Source organism: Gobio gobio (assembly GCF_949357685.1).
Source record: "Gobio gobio genome assembly, chromosome: 5".
Lineage (NCBI taxonomy): Eukaryota > Metazoa > Chordata > Actinopteri > Cypriniformes > Gobionidae > Gobio > Gobio gobio.
In genome coordinates this window covers 3,435,373-3,453,995 of record NC_137101.1, presented here as the reverse complement: position 1 = coordinate 3,453,995, position 18,623 = coordinate 3,435,373, and the positions used below count along the sequence as shown (strand labels likewise).

The 18,623-nt window shown below is 38.8% G+C and overlaps 1 protein-coding gene across 1 annotated transcript; it reads left to right on the top strand.

Moving 5' to 3' along the window:
* Positions 1-895: 895 nt before the first annotated feature.
* On the top strand, positions 896-17,653 carry gpr37b (G protein-coupled receptor 37b; the record flags this gene model as incomplete). The annotated part of the gene is made up of 2 exons (XM_079816509.1): positions 896-1,813; positions 16,339-17,653. 2 exons carry the CDS (start codon positions 896-898, stop codon positions 17,167-17,169), a joined length of 1,749 nt encoding a protein of 582 aa, XP_079672635.1. The 3' UTR covers positions 17,170-17,653.
* Positions 17,654-18,623: the final 970 nt, after the last annotated feature.

The window sequence follows — 18,623 nt, the reverse complement described above, 5'->3', positions numbered from 1 at the left end:
GCATGCATGTTTTTTCACTACATATTTATTTACAAGTATGTTGCATGTACTATGCATGTGTAGAATCTAAAAAGACGACGTGTATGGCACATACACATAACTATATATATAATATATATATATATATATATATATAACTATATATATATATTTGCCGTTTTACTTTACCTATGCATGTGTATAATCTGAAAATACAACGTATTGACTAGACAAATTATTATTTATGTTTTTACTTTCCCTGCCTGTGTTACTGTGACACAAGGTTGTAATTTAACTCGTATAAGCCCGTGTTGCGCTCAAGACTGATCGGATTATGATTCTGTTGACATGCGTAATTACGCATGGTAATGAATGTGCTACGCACGGGCGGGGCGGGGTCGCCTCCAGCTGCGGTGGTCCAAGGGGCTGATGCTGATGGATCCGGCTTGACAGAACAAGGTTATCCGCCAGGAGAGAGCCCGTCCATTTTCTTCATCCGCTTCTCACTCGCAGCAGCAGCAGCAACTCCCCGCCCGCTCGCGCCACGGAGCGCGTCCCCGGGACTCGCTTCTCCGCGCACGGCAGAGGCGCAGGAAGACTCCAGGTTGCCGCGCCCAACAGAACCCGGGATGCGACCGACTCCTGCAGCTGTGGCTGGGATGCACTGCGCCTCGGAACCTGAAATAATGGAATAACGCCTCGCCGTCACTTTGCTAAGACGCGGAACGAAACGGGAGCAGGTTTACAATCGCCGCGCACAAGTCATTTGCATGGATTTAATAACGCGTTTACCGTTCATTCACGTGTGAACTTTTCCCTCTGATAATGTGAATCCTGGGAGAATATCGCGCGCTGTTTGCAATGCATCACACCAGAGTGTTTTTCTAACATCTTCAGCTACGCTGACACGTTGAAGATGCAGATGCTGCTTTTAAGGACCCTCTTTTTCATTGCAGGATGTCCACATGTTTTGTTGCACGGAGAGAACCGTAATGCACACACCAAAGAAGCAGGCAGGGTTACTCTTAGGAGCCTTCATGATCCGAAACCCAGCCCTGCGAGGCATCGAGGTACCGCAGGTACGCCCGTCAAACACACTTCAGGAGACGGCGGTAACTTCTGGAGCGCAGGTAAACCGCATGCATACAGACATCTCTTGTTGGGCACAAACCTGCGGCGACATAAAAGGAAAAAGTTGAATGGCGAGATGCCTGCTACCATGGGAACAGCAGACGGACACAATAACTCTAAGCCCAGCAAGAGAGGCGACCGCGAGAGAAACCACAGACGCAAAAGAGGCACAAAGGAACACCACAAGAAAGCGTTTAAGAGGGGCCAGAATAAAAGCACACCCGTCGAAACTTATTATAGCGCCCTGGCGTCCTCTTTAACCCTGTGGGAACCGATGCCCAAGCCTCTGGCTCTCACCTCCACAGATTTCCCCTTTGACCTCACCAGACACACTGAATTTCACACCAAACAGATAGACGACCCGTGGGACGCCACGCCGATGACCCCTCCGTACGCGGAGGACGAGGAGAGCGAGTTCTTCCCCAACCCTTTCTACCCCGTCACCAGCGAGACGTACGGGGCGTATGCCATCACCATCGTTTCCCTCCTTATTTTCATAGTGGGAGTAACGGGGAACATAGCAATAATGTGCGTGGTGTGCCATAACTACTACATGAGGAGCATCTCAAACGCTCTCCTGGCTAACCTGGCCATCTGGGACTTTGCTCTGCTCTTGTTGTGCCTGCCTCTCGTGGTGTTTCACCAACTCACAAAGACCTGGCTCTTGGGCCAGTTCACCTGTAAAGTCATACCATACATCGAGGTAATGCGTTCTGTGTTCCTTCACATCAGGTTGGGAGTGTTTGTGTGCATGATGTGGGATGGGCAAGCATCAACACCTGCTTATACCCAAAATGAATTGCCCTAATGTCGTTCCCAACTTACATTTATTTATCTTGTGGGATTAAAAAAAAGGCCTAAATATAAGATTTACCCATTTTAATTGCATGTCCATCTATTTGGATAGACAAACTAATAGACTTAATGTGATGCATATTCCTCAAAATATCATGGTATAGTTAGTTATTATTGTGCATTGACACAGATACGTTGTGGTGAGGTATTGAAATTGTGGCGCGGTGGGTAATTGTGTCTCATGCAAAAGAGCATCCACCCTGCCCTCGGGACACCTGCACTGACCTCTGTCCCACTCCTGTCACTAATACTGTACGGCACAAGCATAACCCAAATCTGCAGACGCCCCGCTGCCGTCCTGCTCCGCTCGCCACACCCAGTTTCAGCAGCTCACTTTACCTCCACCCCGCGCTGCTTTAGTGGCAAATATCCAGATCATATTTCACACCAAAAACTAATGGAAATCATATGCATAATGTAAAATGATTGAAGCCTTTTTCCGTTGCGACATTATTTTCCTGAAAATTAAGTAGGAAATATTTTTTTTAATTATTATTATTTCTCCAAATTGCTTTTCCTATGAAGGGTTGCAGATTTATTTATTAATTTTTATAAATTTTTATTCATATTTATTTATTTATTTCTCCAAATTGTTTTTCCTATGAAGGGTTGCAGATTTATTTATTTATTTATTTATTTATTTATTTATTTATTTATTTATTTATTTATCCAAATTGCTTTTACTATGAAGGGTTGCAGATTTATTTGTTTATTATTTATTTATTTTTATTTATATGTTTGTTTATTTATTTATTATATTGATTTATTTTCTCCAAATTGCTTTTACTATGAAGGGTTGCAGATTTATTTATTTGTTTGTTTGTTTGTTTATTTATTTATTTTATTTTATTTGTTTATTTATTTTTTTTTTTATATTGATTCATTTTCTCCAAATTGCTTTTCCTATGAAGGGTTGCAGATTTATTTATTTATTTATTTATCCTAATTGCTTTTACTATGAAGGGTTGCAGATTTATTTATTTAATTGTTTATTTATTTTTATTTATTTGTTTATTTATTTATGTGTTTGTTTATTTTTTTTTTTTTTATTGATTTATTTTCTCCAAAATTGCTTTTATTATGAAGGGTTGCAGATTTATTTATTTATTTATTTATTTATTTATTTATTTATTTATTTATTTATTTATTTATTTATTTATTTATTTATTTATTTATTTATTTATTTATTTATTTATTATTTATTTTTATATATTTATTTATTATTTCTTCAAATTGCTTTTCCTACGGAGGGTTGCAGAATTATTTATTTATTTATTTATTTATTTATTTATTTATTTATTTATTTATTTTTCCAAATTGCTTTTCCAATGAAGGGTTGCAGATTTATTTATTTATATATTTATTATTATTATTATTATTATTATTATTATTATTATTATTATTTTATTAACATTTTATTCTGAATTAATCTGTCCAGATATTATTTCTTAAATCCCATTTTTCTTATTGATTCTCATTAGATTTTTGTGGTTTGTAATACAGTAATCTGCACACTAACACAATTATTACATTTTAATTAAAACTAGCATTAATGTAACGCATAAAGTGCGGGAACAAGTTTCTTTAACTTTATGATAATCGGATTTGAGAAGTAAAATGTGCTTAATTGTCATGAAAACAATGCCATAATCCGAAGCATATTAATGTTCCCCAAAACAGGCTTCATTAACCAAAATACAATTTCTTATTTCTTTCTTTTGACTGTAGGGGTGAAATATGACTTGGACACGTTCTTGATGGTTTCGCACGACTCACAAACGAAGTTTTAATGCTCAATATGGCATCGGTTTACAGTTTTTCCTTTGTGTTTTTGACGTACAGAAAGATCTCCGTTCACACAGATTCACGAAAATGACTAAAAGCGCTGCATCCAGGCCAGTAGATGGCAATGTCACTTTGTAAAGAAACACATGGCGTCACCTTTTGTTGTATGCTGCGTCCCAATTCGCCTACTTATACTACGACCTAAAAGAATGTACTGTTTTTGTGAAGAAAAAGTACATACTTTTGAGTGTGTAGCAGAAGAGTATTGAAGCTTTGGGACGTACTACTTCCTCATCTTTAACGGATTCTGTTGCTTAGTTACGTGCGTCCCGTCGCCGTTTAAACTGCCCTGTCAATCATCGTCACAGTTCAAATCCTCCACTTTCAATTTAATTTCCTACCATATCAGAGAGAAATGTAGTCGCACGTTGATCTGCCAGTCGTGGGTCTTTAATGCAGAGACTCCTCTCATGTGTTTGCAGTTTAAATATAATGATGCGTTTAAAAGTTAATGGCCAAACGTATCATTACAAAAGTTCTCAATGCTGCTGCAGGTGAAATATAATGTAGCTAACATTGAATAAATATATTTTCGTCAGGTTAAATACTGATAATTGCTCACTCAAACCCCTTTATCTAAACCTCTCAGTTGAACTCGCATAACCGCCATGTTTGTAAAAACACTTTTTATCCGTGTTTGTAGTTCTAATCGAATCCTCGTCCATTTCGCAATGGGTTGTGGGCAATATCAGCCGTTAGATGATCTGCACTTCGAATTCTGACTGGAAATAGTAGACCATCCGGGAATCTTTGGAATACTCTTTTCAACATACTACGATTTGGGACATACTAATTCTTTTTTCGAATACTATTTAGTACGGATAGTATGCGAATTGGGATGCAGCAGTAGTTTACACAAAGACGATAATGGTATCATCAAATACTTGCATTTTAAAACCTGTTATAAGGCGAATATGTTGACTAAAGTGCTGGCCGTTTCCAAGTGGAGCTGTACTTGCAAATACAGAAAACAAGATGGCCACCGGCTTGCCTTGAAGACACTTTGGTGAGATTCACTCATCCTTTTTGCCTTAGAGAGATTGTGTGAGTTGCTATTGTGAAGGTGAAGGGTGTGAGGGGGATGTTGAGACGTCCTGGTGGCACACACACACACACACACACACTGCTGTGATGGTATGGGACAGGGAGAGAGGGCCTGGAGGCTCGGGCTGACAGTGGTGAAGCTGAATGAAAGCAAGCCACTGTGCATGTGTGCTTGTGCCCGCGTCTCTCCGGCTGCAGCGCCGCTATGAATGCGTTCAATGGTGAGGAAAGGCAGTCTTGAAGGCAAATTGTGAGCGAGTGCTCCACAGGGAGAAAACGCCTCCAGCTGCATTACTCAGACCAATGTAGCGCACACACACACACACACACACACACAAACACACACACACGTGTGTTCATGTGAGCTGGAAGCAGAGGTGGACAGTAACTAAGTACATTTACTTGAGTACTGTACTTAAAGGGTTAGTTCACCCAAAAATGAAAATTCTGTCGTTAATTACTTCCCCTCATGTCGTTCGACACCCGTCAGACCTCCGTTCATCTTCGGAACATCCTCCATTGACTCAATGGTACTCTACACTCAAGACCCTTAAAAGGTCGAAACGATTTCAAAACAAAGCATCATGAAGCTTCGAAGCGTTATGAATCACTGAGTCGATTCAGCGGTTTGAATCGCCAAAAATCAGCAGTTTGGCGGTTTGACACGCGATCCGAATCATTAGGCTCAGTGATTCATAACGCTTCGAAGCTTCATGATGCCGTGTTTTGAAATCGTCATCACTATATAAGACGTTATTTAGGGTTTTTTTGCGCACAAAAACTATTGCCGCCGATTCATAAAGTTATTGTAGAGCCGCTGTAGTGAGATGGACTTTGTAACGACGTCTTTAGTGTCTTTTAAGGGTCTTGAGAGTGAACCGTGCATTGAGCCAATGGAGGCCTTTCAGAGCCATCAGATTTACACTAAAATATCTTAATTTCTGTTCCGAAGATGAACGGAGGTCTGATCTGTACTTTCCTTGAGTAGTATTTTTTATGGAAACTTATGACTTTTACTTCACTACATAAAAAAAACGACATAGTAAAAATCACCTACAGCTCAACCTGGCAAAGACTGAGTTCCTCATCTTCCCCGCCAGTCCCACTATGCAACATGAATTCACCATCCAGTTAGGTACATCCCTGATTTCCCCTTCAAAATCAGTCAGAAATCTTGGAGTTACATTTGATGACCAGTTGTCCTTCAGAGATCACATTGCTAAGACAGCTCGCTCGTGCAGGTTTGCGCTCCACAACATCAGGAAGATCAGACCGTTCCTAACAGAGCACGCAACACAGCTTCTTGTCCAGGCCCTGGTTATTTCTAGACTTGACTACTGCAATGCGCTTCTGGCTGGACTTCCATCATGTGCGATCCAAACACTTCGAATGATCCAGAATGCAGCGGCACGTCTGGTCTTCAACGAGCCCAAAAGGACCCACGTCACACCACTCTTCATCTCTCTGCACTGGCTTCCACTCGCTGCTCGCATCAAGTTTAAAGGGTTAGTTCACCCAAAAATGAAAATTCTGTCATTAATTACTTACCCTCATGTCGTTCGACACCCGTCAGACCTCCGTTCATCTTCGGAACAGAAATTAAGATATTTTAGTGTAAATCTGATGGCTCTGAAAGGCCTCCATTGGCTCAATGCACGGTTCACTCTCAAGACCCTTAAAAGACACTAAAGACGTCGTTACAAAGTCCATCTCACTACAGTGGTTCTACAATAACTTTATGAATCGGCGACAATAGTTTTTGTGCGCAAAAAAACCCTAAATAACGACTTACATAGTGATGACGATTTCAAAACAAAGCATCATGAAGCTTCGAAACGTTATGAATCACTGAGCCGAATGATGATTCGGATCGCGTGTCAAACCGCCAAACTGCTGAAATTTGGCGATTCAAACCGCTGAATCGACTCACTGATTCATAACGCTCTGAAGCTTCATGATGCTTTGTTTTGAAATCGTCATCACTATGTAAGTCGTTATTTAGGGTTTTTTTGCGCACAAAAACTATTGTCGCCGATTCATAAAGTTATTGTAGAACCACTGTAGTGAGATGGACTTTGTAACGACGTCATTAATTAGTAATTAATGACAGAATTTTCATTTTGGGGTGAACTAACCCTTTAAGGCGCTTGCCTACAGAGCCACCACGCGCTCAGCTCCTGCATACTTTGACTCGATTCTACGACTCCACACCCCCACCAGAAGCCTTCGTTCAGCCAAGGAGCGAAGGCTTGTAGTACCATCACAGAGAGGCAAAAAATCCCTTTCCAGAACATTTTCATTCAACGTTCCCAGCTGGCGGAACGATCTTCCCACCGCCATCCAAAACGCTGATTCGTTGACAACATTCAAAAGTCAACTAAAAACTCATCTCTTCCATGAGCACTTAACCTCATAAAAAAAAAAAACGTTCCTTTCCTCTTTCTCCTCCTCTTTCCCTCGCTACTCTAGCCTGTGCTACACTGAGAAATGTACACGGACTAAGTATTTCGGGCACTTGTTGTGCTCACTCGACTCTTCACGACCATTCACTTATTGTACCCCCAAGTTGTAAGTCGCTTTGGATAAAAGCGTCTGCTAAATGCATAAATGTAATGTAAATGTACTACATTTGAAAGACAAATATCTTACTTTTTACTCCACTACATTTCTATCAAGGCTAGCATGTCAGATGGAGCATGACTGGCTAAAACCACGTGCATTCATACAACAATGCAACAATAATTAAATAATGCGTTTACTTTTACTTTTGATACTTAAGTACTTTTAAAAGCAAGTACTTCTGTACTTTTACTTAAGTAAAAATCTATCTTTACAACTTTCCCTTGTAATGGAGTAATATTTAAACAATAGTACTTTTACTTTTACTCAAGTAATGGAGTTGTGTACTTTGTCTGCGTCTCACTGCTGACGTCCGCTCACTTGTCTCCTGCAGAGTTTCTGCTCAAGTACATCGTGAGGTTCAGTAAGTCCAGTGTGATCAGAGAGTGTGTTTTATCAGAGCTCTGGCATCTCTTACAGGGAAAGGTCAGGCATATCTGAGGGCAGCGCGTCGCTGCAGTGTTTTAACTCGACTTGTGTTTTGACTGGCCTTTAGCTTTTTGGAGATTGCATCCGTCACAACACAGAGATTTGCAGGAAGGCCTTGTCTCGTGCTTTTCAGTGTTAAAAAACACACAGAGCACTTTAGCAACTGCATGGCAAGCCTTGCATGATGATGATGATGATGATGAGTTTGGGACAAACAAACACCTCTTACATTTTCTACAGATTTTATTTTATTTGATTATTTTATTTTATTTTCCATAAATTCTCCAAACCGCTTTTCTTATGAAGTGTTGCAAGGTTTTTTTTATTTTATTGAAGAAATATATTTATATATTATTTTGCATGTTATTTTATTTATTATTTCTCCAAATTGCTTTTCTAGGTTGCACATATTTTATCTTATCTTATCATCTTATATCTTATATCTTACTCTATTCATTTTATTAAATTTTTTGTCGAAATTGCTTTTCCTAAGAAGGGATTTATTTTATTTCATTTAATTTCTTTTTTTTTCTTATCATATCTTAATCTACTTTATCTTAAGGATTGCAGATATTATCTTTTTTTTTCCTATAAAGGGTTTTATTTAATTTTAATTTTAATTTTTATTTTATTTTATTTTATTTTATTTTATTTATTTTATTTTATTTTATTTTATTTTATTTTATTTTATTTTATTTTATTTTATTTTATTTTATTTTATTTTATTTTATTTTATTTTATTTTATTTTATTTTATTTTATTTTATTTTATTTTATTTTATTTTATTTTATTTATTTTATTTTATTTTATTTATTATTTCTCCAAATTGCTTTTCCTATGAAAGGCTGCTCATATTTTAAACATTTTATTTTATTTTATATTTCATTTCATTTCATTTTTTTTTCTTATGATCCTTATTTTATTGTATCATATCTTAATCTATTTTATCTTAAGGATAGGAGATATTTAATATTTTGTCCTATAAAAGGTTTATTTATTTATTTATTTATTTATTTATTTATTTATTTATTTATTTATTTATTTATTTATTATTTCTCCAAATCCCTTTTCCTCTGAAAGGTTACACATTTTATTTTTTATTTTATTTCATTTTTATTTCTTATCATCCTTATTTTATCTTATTATATCTTAATCTATTTTATCTTAAGGATTGCAGATATTATATTTTTTGTCCTATACAATGTTTTATTTATTTATTTATCCAAATCCCTTTTCCTATGAAAGGCTGCTCATATTTTATTTTATTTCATTTCATTTCATTCTTATCATCCTTATCTTATCTTATCTTATCATATCTTAATCCATTTTATCTTAAGGATAGCAGATATTTAATTTTTTGTCCTATAAAAGTTTTTATTTATTTATTTATTTATTTCTCCAAATCCCTTTTCCTATGAAGGGTTGCAGATTTATTTATTTTTTATTTTATTTTATTTCATTTTTATTTCTTATCATCCTTATTTTATCTTATCATATCTTAATCTATTTTATCTTAAGGATTGCATATATTTTATTTTATTTCCATCTGTTTATTCTCCAAACTGCTTGTCCCATGTAGGGTCACCGGTAATTTAATGATTTGATTTTTTGGCTGGTTTGCTGGGTTTTGTTGGCTTTCAGTTCTATTAGTAACCCACTTTGTGTTTGTGTGTTTTGATCCAGGCTGTTGACTCCCATTCTAATGGTCTGAATTTATGTAGCTGAATATGTATTGGTCTCATTCTGTGGTCATCATATATAACACTATTACTGTAATAGCTTTTGTCTCTAGCTCGCCCATGCTTCAGTGCCGTCTCATTTGTCAATATGTAAGAGTTATTGCCCTCCCTGCTGGCGGGAGCCCAAAAACGGCCTTGAGTCTGAAAGCAGCCGTTAAATCAGATTAATAGCCAGCACGTCCATCGCTCTAGAAAGCCTCTTAATCAGAGAATTAATGAGGCGTTAGTAAAGCCCATCTCAGCCAACGCCGTCATCACCTGCTGCTAGGAAACCTGTACGATAGAAAACGCCTTAGCCAGAGCAGGAGGTGTGTGATTACTTCATGACTCTTGTGTTCTCCCTTTATCTGATATCTGTTGTATGACACAAGTTCAAAGCATACACTATAGTGCCAAAGGTTTTGGGATGCCTGCCTTTACATGCACATGACATCCCATTCTTAATCCGTAGGGTTTAATATGGAGTTGTCCCACCCTTTACCGCTCTAACAGCTTCAACTCTTCTGGGAAGGCTTTCCACAAGGTTTAGGAGTGTGTTTATGGGGATTCTTCTAGAAGCGCGTTTGTGAGGTCAGGCACTGATGTTGGACGAGAAGGCCTGGTTCTCAGTCTCCACTCTAATTCATCCCAAAGCTGTTCTATCGGGTTGAGGTCAGGACTCAAGTTCCTCCACACCAAACTCACTCATCCATGTCTTTATGGAGCGGCGTTTTGTGCTCCGGGTCATGCTGGGACAGGAAGGGGCCGTCCCCAAACTGTTCACACAAAGTTGGGAGTATGAAATTGTCCAAAATGCATTAAGAGTTCCTTTCACTGGAACCCAACCCCTGAAAAACAACTCCACACCATAATCCCCCCTCCGCCAAACTTTACACTTGGCACAATGCCGTCAGGAAAGTCCCGTTCTCCTGGCAACCGCCAAACCCAGACTCGTCCATCGGATCGCCAGACAGAGAAGCGTGATTGGTCACTCCAGAGAACGCGTCTCCACTGCTCTAGAGTCCAGTGGCGGCGTGCTTTACCCCAGGGGTTTTCAAACTGGGGCCCGGGGACCCCCAAGGGTCCTCCAGAAGGTTCTAATGGGTCCCCAGAAAATTTCAGAGAATTAAAGGGTTAGTTCACCCAAAAATGAAAATTCTGTCATTAATTTCTTAGCCTCATGTCGTTCGACACCCGTCAGACCTCCGTTCATCAACACAAATGAAGATATTTTAGTGTAAATCTGATGGCTCTGAAAGGCCTCCATTGGCTCAATGCACGGTTCACTCTCAAGACCCATAAAAGACACTAAAGACGTCGTTACAAAGTCCATCTCACTACAGTGGTTCTACAATAACTTTATAAAGCGATGAGAATCGTTTTTGTGCGCAAAAAAAACTAAATAACGACTTATATAGTGATGACGATTTCAAAACACGGCCTCATGAAGCTTCGAAGCGTTATGAATCCGTGTTTTGAAATCGGTCATCACTTTATAAGTCGTTATTTAGTTTTTTTTGTGCACAAAAACTATTCTCGTCGCTTTATAAAGTTATTGTAGAACCACTGTAGTGAGATGGACTTTGTAACGACGTCTTTAGTGCCTTTTAAGGGTCTTGAGAGTGAACCGTGCATTGAGCCAATGGAGGCCTTTCAGAGCCATCGGATTTCAATGAATTACCAACTGTTTTAGACAAACACCAAGGTCGTGTGGTAATTTAATTACTGTCCGAATCCACATCTCTGAGTTTTCAACAATATATCACTTCAAAATTCACTGTTTATATCCTTTTTGACCCCTGCAGAGCACCGTACGGTTGTGCTTCGCTGTCATTTGGATGCATTTCTAGACTTGTATTTCTTTAAATGCTGGTAAGTATTTTCAAGAGCAATATACACTCACCTAAAGGATTATTAGGAACATATACTAATACTATGTTTGACCCCCTTTCGCCTTCAGAACTGCCTTAATTCTACGTGGCATTGATTCAACAAGGTGCTGAAAGCATTCTTTAGAAATGTTGGCCCATATTGATAGGAGAGCATCTTGCAGTTGATGGAGATTTGTGGGATGCACATCCAGGGCACGAAGCTCCCGTTCCACCACATCCCAAAGATGCTCTATTGGGTTGAGATCTGGTGACTGTGGGGGCCATTTTAGTTCAGTGAACTCATTATCATGTTCAAGAAACCAATTTGAAATGATTGGAGCTTTGTGACGGTGCATTATCCTGCTGGAAGTAGCCATCAGAGGATGGGGACATGGTGCTCATAAAGGGATGGACATGGTCAGAAACAATGCTCAGGTAGGCCGTGGCATTTAAACGATGCCCAATTGGCACTAAGGGGCCTAAAGTGTGCCAAGAAAACATCCCCCACACCATTACACCACCACCACCAGCCTGCACAGTGGTGTAACAAGGCATGATGGATCCATGTTCTCATTCTGTTTACGCCAAATTCTGACTCTACCATCTGAATGTCTCAACAGAAATCGAGACTCATCAGACCAGGCAACATTTTTCCAGTCTTCAACTGTCCAATTTTGGTGAGCTTGTGCAAATTGTCGCCTCTTTTTCCTATTTGTAGTGGAGATGAGTGGTACCCGGTGGGGTCTTCTGCTGTTGTAGCCCATCCGCCTCAAGGTTGTGTGTGTTGTTGCTTCACAAATGCTTTGCTGCAGACCTCGGTTGTAACAAGTGATTATTTCAGTCAAAGTTGCTCTTCTATCAGCTTGAATCAGTCGGCCCATTCTCCTCTGACCTCTGGCATCAACAAGGCATTTTCTCCCACAGGACTGCCGCATACTGGATGTTTTTCCCTTTTCACACCATTCTTTGTAAACCCTAGAAATGGTTGTGCGTGAAAATCCCAGTAACTGAGCAGATTGTGAAATACTCAGACCGGCCCGTCTGGCACCAACAACCATGCCACGCTCAAAATTGCTTAAATCTCCTTTCTTTCCCATTCTGACATTCAGTTTGGAGTTCAGGAGATTGTCTTGACCAGGACCACACCCCTAAATGCATTGAAGCAACTGCCATGTGATTGGTTGATTAGATAATTGCATTAATGAGAAATTGAACAGGTGTTCCTAATAATCCTTTAGGTGAGTGTATTTCATCACCACTCAGAAAATAAAAGGGAAAAAAAGTATGTAAACATTTGAATTGGGCCGTTATTACGGCAGCATTTATTATTATCATACCAAGCATATGATATTTTACTTACAGTATACAATCATGTTACGGACCATGTGAGTAGCGCGTTCCCGATTACAAAACTCTCCACCGTGAATAAATCACAATCTGAATGCACAAGGTTTTATCACTGAGGTGGCAGTACGGATTTCCATGTGAGAAATAAAGGCGAACGGCGCATGACATACGTCACGACCAAACGTTAGAGATTGGTTATGGCACATCCAATAGTTTTAAACTTCAACAGAAACGCTTGTCAATGGAGAGTGGCCAGACTCTCTGAACATTACAAATGAAATGTACGAGGACCAGGCTAGTCCTTGGCATCATAAAGTTTGAAAACCCCTGCTTTACCCCACTGCATCCCACGTTTTGGTGATGTAAGGCTTGGATGAGCTGCTCGGCCATGAAAACCCATTGCTTGAAGCTCTACACACTGTTCTTGAGCTCATCTGAAGGCCACAGGAAGTTTGGAGGTCTGTATATATTGACTCTTCAGAAAGTTGGGGACTTCTGTGACCCTCAGCATGCGCTGACCCCGCTCTGTGATTTCACTTCATGGCTGTTGTTCCCAATCGCTTCCACTTTGTTATAACACCACTAACAGTTGAGTGTGGAATATTTAGTAGTGAGGAAATTTCCCGAATGGACTTATTGCACAGGTGACACCGATCACGGTATCACGCTCGAGTTCACTGAGACCTGAGAGCGGCCCAATCTTTCTCTAATTTCTTGATGAGTGCTTGATTTATACACCTGTGGCCATGAAGTGATTGAACACCTGAAGTCAATGATTTGGAGGGGCGTCCCAATACCATTGGCAATATGAAGCTTCACGGGCATGAAACGTTCCAGTCGGGAATCATGACTTTCTGACCCGCTGTTGAGGATAAGCTCATCCTACACTGTAATCCGAAGATCATTGGATGTGCTGAGTGTCTAATGGCACAGAATGGACGCATTTCACACCTATGGAAGTAATGCAGCACCATTACAGCGTCTTAATGGACACAATGGTCCGTAATGGATTCTGAACGGTGTGCTTTTTGTCAAAATGATGAAGGATCTAAACCAATCTGCTTTTGGAGATGAAAAAGGCGTGTTGGTGTTCATCACGAGCGCCGCTCCGCTAATTGTCTCCTCCTTGATGCTGATGTGCCTGATTGCTCTGTAATTATGATAATGAAGACAAACACTTACTTGCCTCTTTCATTTGGGTTTGTGCGATCCGCCGGGATGCAGCTGCGTGAATGCGGCCAAGAATCTCTCCGGTTGTCTCCTATTCATTGCAGTTGTTTCTTTTGTGTAAATACTCTTTCATATCCCCCGATTTATTGTGGCAATATTCCCGTTGAACAGTGGGAAGGGTGCGTTCGGAGGGTTTTGGGGCCCGGCTCTGTTCAGTCTGAATGAATTGCCGGGCCGCGGGAGGTTGGCTTGTCTGTCACAATAGCACAGCAGATGAAGTCTGTGGATGCGTCTTGTTTTGTAAACCTGCTGCTTTGTGCCGAATGATTAATAAGGAGTGTGTTTTTCTGGGTTTCAGATGGATGGCAGGCATACTCCCTTTTCAAGCGGTTTGTTTACACACCTTCTGACATATAATGCAGTGCCACAAACAGAGGTGTCGTTTTAACATTTACCTGTTGATTGCAATACCAGTGCAAGTTCATGGTTCTCGATGGCATTGCAGGAAAGCAAAAATGAATGAAAACATTCATTAAAAAAATAAATATATATAATATATATGCGGTGAAATATATATATATATTAGGGATGCCACAATTCTCAATATAATATTGAAGCGGTTCAATACGCGCTTGTGAATTGCGTTTTTATCGGTTTTTCATTGAATTAATTATTTTTCTACAAATTCTATAATTTGCCTCCATCCCAATACTGAACAACGTGACATACATTCACATCACAGGTTAGTGGTGGAGTTATACTCACGGCACACTATATATATTCACAATCAAGAAAGTTCATTATTTGCATGTGTTTTAAAGCCTTGCCAGCTCATTCGCGTGCTTATGCACAGATTTAACATGCACTTTTCTGAGCGCGCGCACTAAACGCCTGTCAAACACGCGATTACTGGACTGAGTAGTCGTCTTACTGCGCTAATACTGTCAAATACACACAAGGTTAACATAAACACAGTCGGTAATGTCTAAAGTGAAAGTAAAATCGTGTGTCTGTATATTAGATGAACGCATGTCTTTAATTGACAGCGGCGCAGCCTATAGTGAACACGCTGTCCTTAAAGGGACAGTTCACCTCTAAAATTATGTCATTATTTACTCACTCTATTGTTCCAAACCTGTATTCATTTCTTGATGACAGAATTTTCATTTTTGAATGAACTATCCCTTTAATGTCAATACAACAACAAAAGACAAACAAGAGAAAATCACTCACTGCTCTTGACTGAAGAACTAATACAGTAGCTTTAATAAGAATCAATGTATATTTTATAGTGAAGTCTATGTAGTGTTTTATTTTTACATTTATTAATTCAATTTCATACTTAAATGCTGCTGTACAGCTCTGAGCTGCCAGTGTAAATCTTTATATATATTTATTTTATATTATACAATACTATAGGAATGTGTACAAGGGTTTTTTTTAAGTAAAGTTTTGAGTTTAAGTAAGGTTTTTCAATTATTTTAAGTAAAATAAAGAAAGAGTATTGCAATAAAAAAATAGTCTTTTTTTCTCCTTAACCTCTTGCTGTTCGCCTAAGAATAGAGTAGCAAAAAACTAATGTGACAAGCCATCAGAACCGAACCGAAAACCGTGGTTAAAAACCGAGGTGTGTATTGAACCGTGGACTAACTGTATTGTTGCATCCCTAATAAATATATATATATTAATCAGTCACATTTAATCACATGTTAATAATACTACAATTTTAATATTAATAAATCCATTTCACTTTTTATATATATTTATTTAATTTAAAACTGTATTTTTTCATTTAATTGTTAAAGTATTCGTAAAAATAAATGCACACAGGAATTGAAGTGGTCGTAAAAAAAAAATAGTTACACTCAGAACCTTCGGGTCAAAAATGACCCCCATAGGAAATGAATGGGAAATTGGCAAAACTATGAAAATACAGAGTTTTTTTTGCATACAATCTACAAATCAGCCAGGATGCAGAAAATAAAGGACTCGACAGTGAAGGGTTGAATCTCTAAAACATCAAGAGTGCAAAACAGACAAAAAAACTCACACACTTATACACTCAAAAACACACGCACACACAAATGAACGCGTACCATTCCAAAAGCTAATTGTGTTTTTGTGTGTGTGTGAGTTTTTTTTTGTCTGTTTTGCACTCTTGATGTTTTATAGATTCACCCCTTCACTGATGGGTCCTTTTTTTTGCATCCTGGCTGATTTGTAGATTTGCAACTAGTTGCAATTTGCAACCTCACCACTAGATGCCGCTAAAATGTACAAAATTCGATGAAATGAATATGAACGACATCCCTGTGCTTGTGTTTTCCTAGGTGGCATCTCTCGGCGTGACCACCTTCACCCTCTGCGCGCTCTGCATCGACCGCTTCCGCGCCGCAACCAACGTCCAGATGTACTACGAGATGATCGAGAACTGCACCTCCACCGCTGCCAAGCTGGCCGTCATCTGGATTGGGGCTTTGCTCCTGGCCCTTCCCGAGCTCCTCATCCGGCAGCTGGTGTCGGAAAATGGCGACGGCACGCCAGAAGACCCGGCGTCGGAGCGCTGCCTGATCCGCATCTCCACCTCCCTGCCCGACACGCTGTACGTGCTGGGCTTGACCTACGAGGGCGCGCGTCTGTGGTGGTGCTTCGGCTGCTACTTCTGCCTGCCGACGCTCTTCACCATCGGGAGCTCGGTGGCGACGGCGCGGCGCATTCGGCGCGCCGAGCGCGGTTGCGCCCGGGGCAACAAGAAGCAGATCCGATTGGAAAGCCAAATGAACTGCACCGTGGTGGCGCTGGCGATCGTGTACGGCGCGTGCGTGGTGCCGGAGAACGTGTGCAACATGGTCTCGGCGTACATGGCGGCCGGGGTCCCGCAGAGCACCATGGCGCTGTTGCACCTGCTCAGCCAGCTGCTGCTGTTCCTGCGGGCGGCCGTGACGCCGGTGCTGCTGCTTTGCCTGTGCCGCCCCTTCGGCCGTGCCTTCCTGGAGTGCTGCTGCTGCTGCTGCGCCGACGCCTGCGGGATAGCGGGCCACTCCTCGGCCACGGCGAGCGACGACAATGAGCACGAGTGCACCACCGAGCTGGAGCTGTCGCCGTTCAGCACCATCCGCAGAGAGATGTCCAACTACACAGCCACGGGGTCCCATTGCTGATTGGCTGATTGCGTCCATCCCACCCGTGTAAATACTCAGAGCACAGCCGATGTGTTGCTCTATCAAAGAAAGTCATGTCGACTGAAAGTTATTACTGTAACTACTTTTTTTTTGTATAATTGTCCTTAATATATACAAATATATATATTCACTGAACTAGTGACTGCTTTAATTTTGCAGTTTGTTTGCACTGCCAACCACTTTAGCTTTCTCTCCGCTCTGTTTCCACACTTACGCCGTGTCCACACCGGAAGCGACCAATCACGTGTAAGCTTGAGGACTCAGTCAAGTTAAATCAGGCTGTTGAATGTAAAACACTACTTTTATTATATATTTGTTTATTTTTAATACATTAAATGTATTTCATTTTATTCGATTTTTTTATTTAATTTTAATTTAGTAATTAATTTTTTCTTATATTTTTTTATTTTCGTAAAAAAAATTCATATACTGTAGGTTTTTTTGTATTGCACGTAACTGCCAAAACGAATTAATAAAGTTAATAGCACAAAAAAACACACATTTGATGTTAATATAAATCTAAATACAGGGACACTAATTTATAATTGTATAAATTCTGACTAAAGTAGGCCTACTACTTTTATTTTGAACAAAAATCCATCTTTTATCAGTTTTTTATTTTTATTATGTATTATTTAATTTTTAGTGCATTTATATTTTTTGTTTTAATTTAGTAATTAATTATTTTCATATTATATTTATTTTCATAAAAAATGTGTTGGTAAAAACTTTACAAAGGTTATTTTTATTTTCACATAACTGCCGAAAAGTTATTTAAATTTGTAACAAATTAATGAAATTCATAGCAAAAAAAACTTTTTTTTCCAACATATGTGGAACTTTTGACAAATGAATTGCTATTATTTTACAGTTATTTATAATTTTATCAAATTTACCAAAAATACTATGTTTATGACAAAAGTCCGTCTTTCATAATTTATTTAATACAATTTTTGTATTTGGTTTTAATTTAGTAATTTATTTGTTTTTTTAATATTTTTTATTTTCATTAAAAAATCCATTGGTAAATACTATCCAGTGACTTTAAATTGCTTATTTTTATTTCACATAACTGCCAAAAGGTATTTAAATTTGTAATGAGTTAATGAAATTCAAACCAAAATTTGATATTAATAACATATTTTTTTAGACATAAATAGAAAATACTGGATTCCCACAAGTTAATTGCGATAATTTTTTATAATTTTATAAATTTGAACATAATACTACTTTAATTTTTGACAAAATTCATCTTTCATAATTTATTTCATAAATATTTCAAAAAAATCCATTAATAAAAACTTTACAGTGACTTTACAAAGCTTATTTTTATTTAACATAACTGCCAAAACGTATTTACATTTTTAATGAATTAATGAAATCCGTAGCTAAATTTAATATTATTATAATATAAAAAAAAATCACACATACCT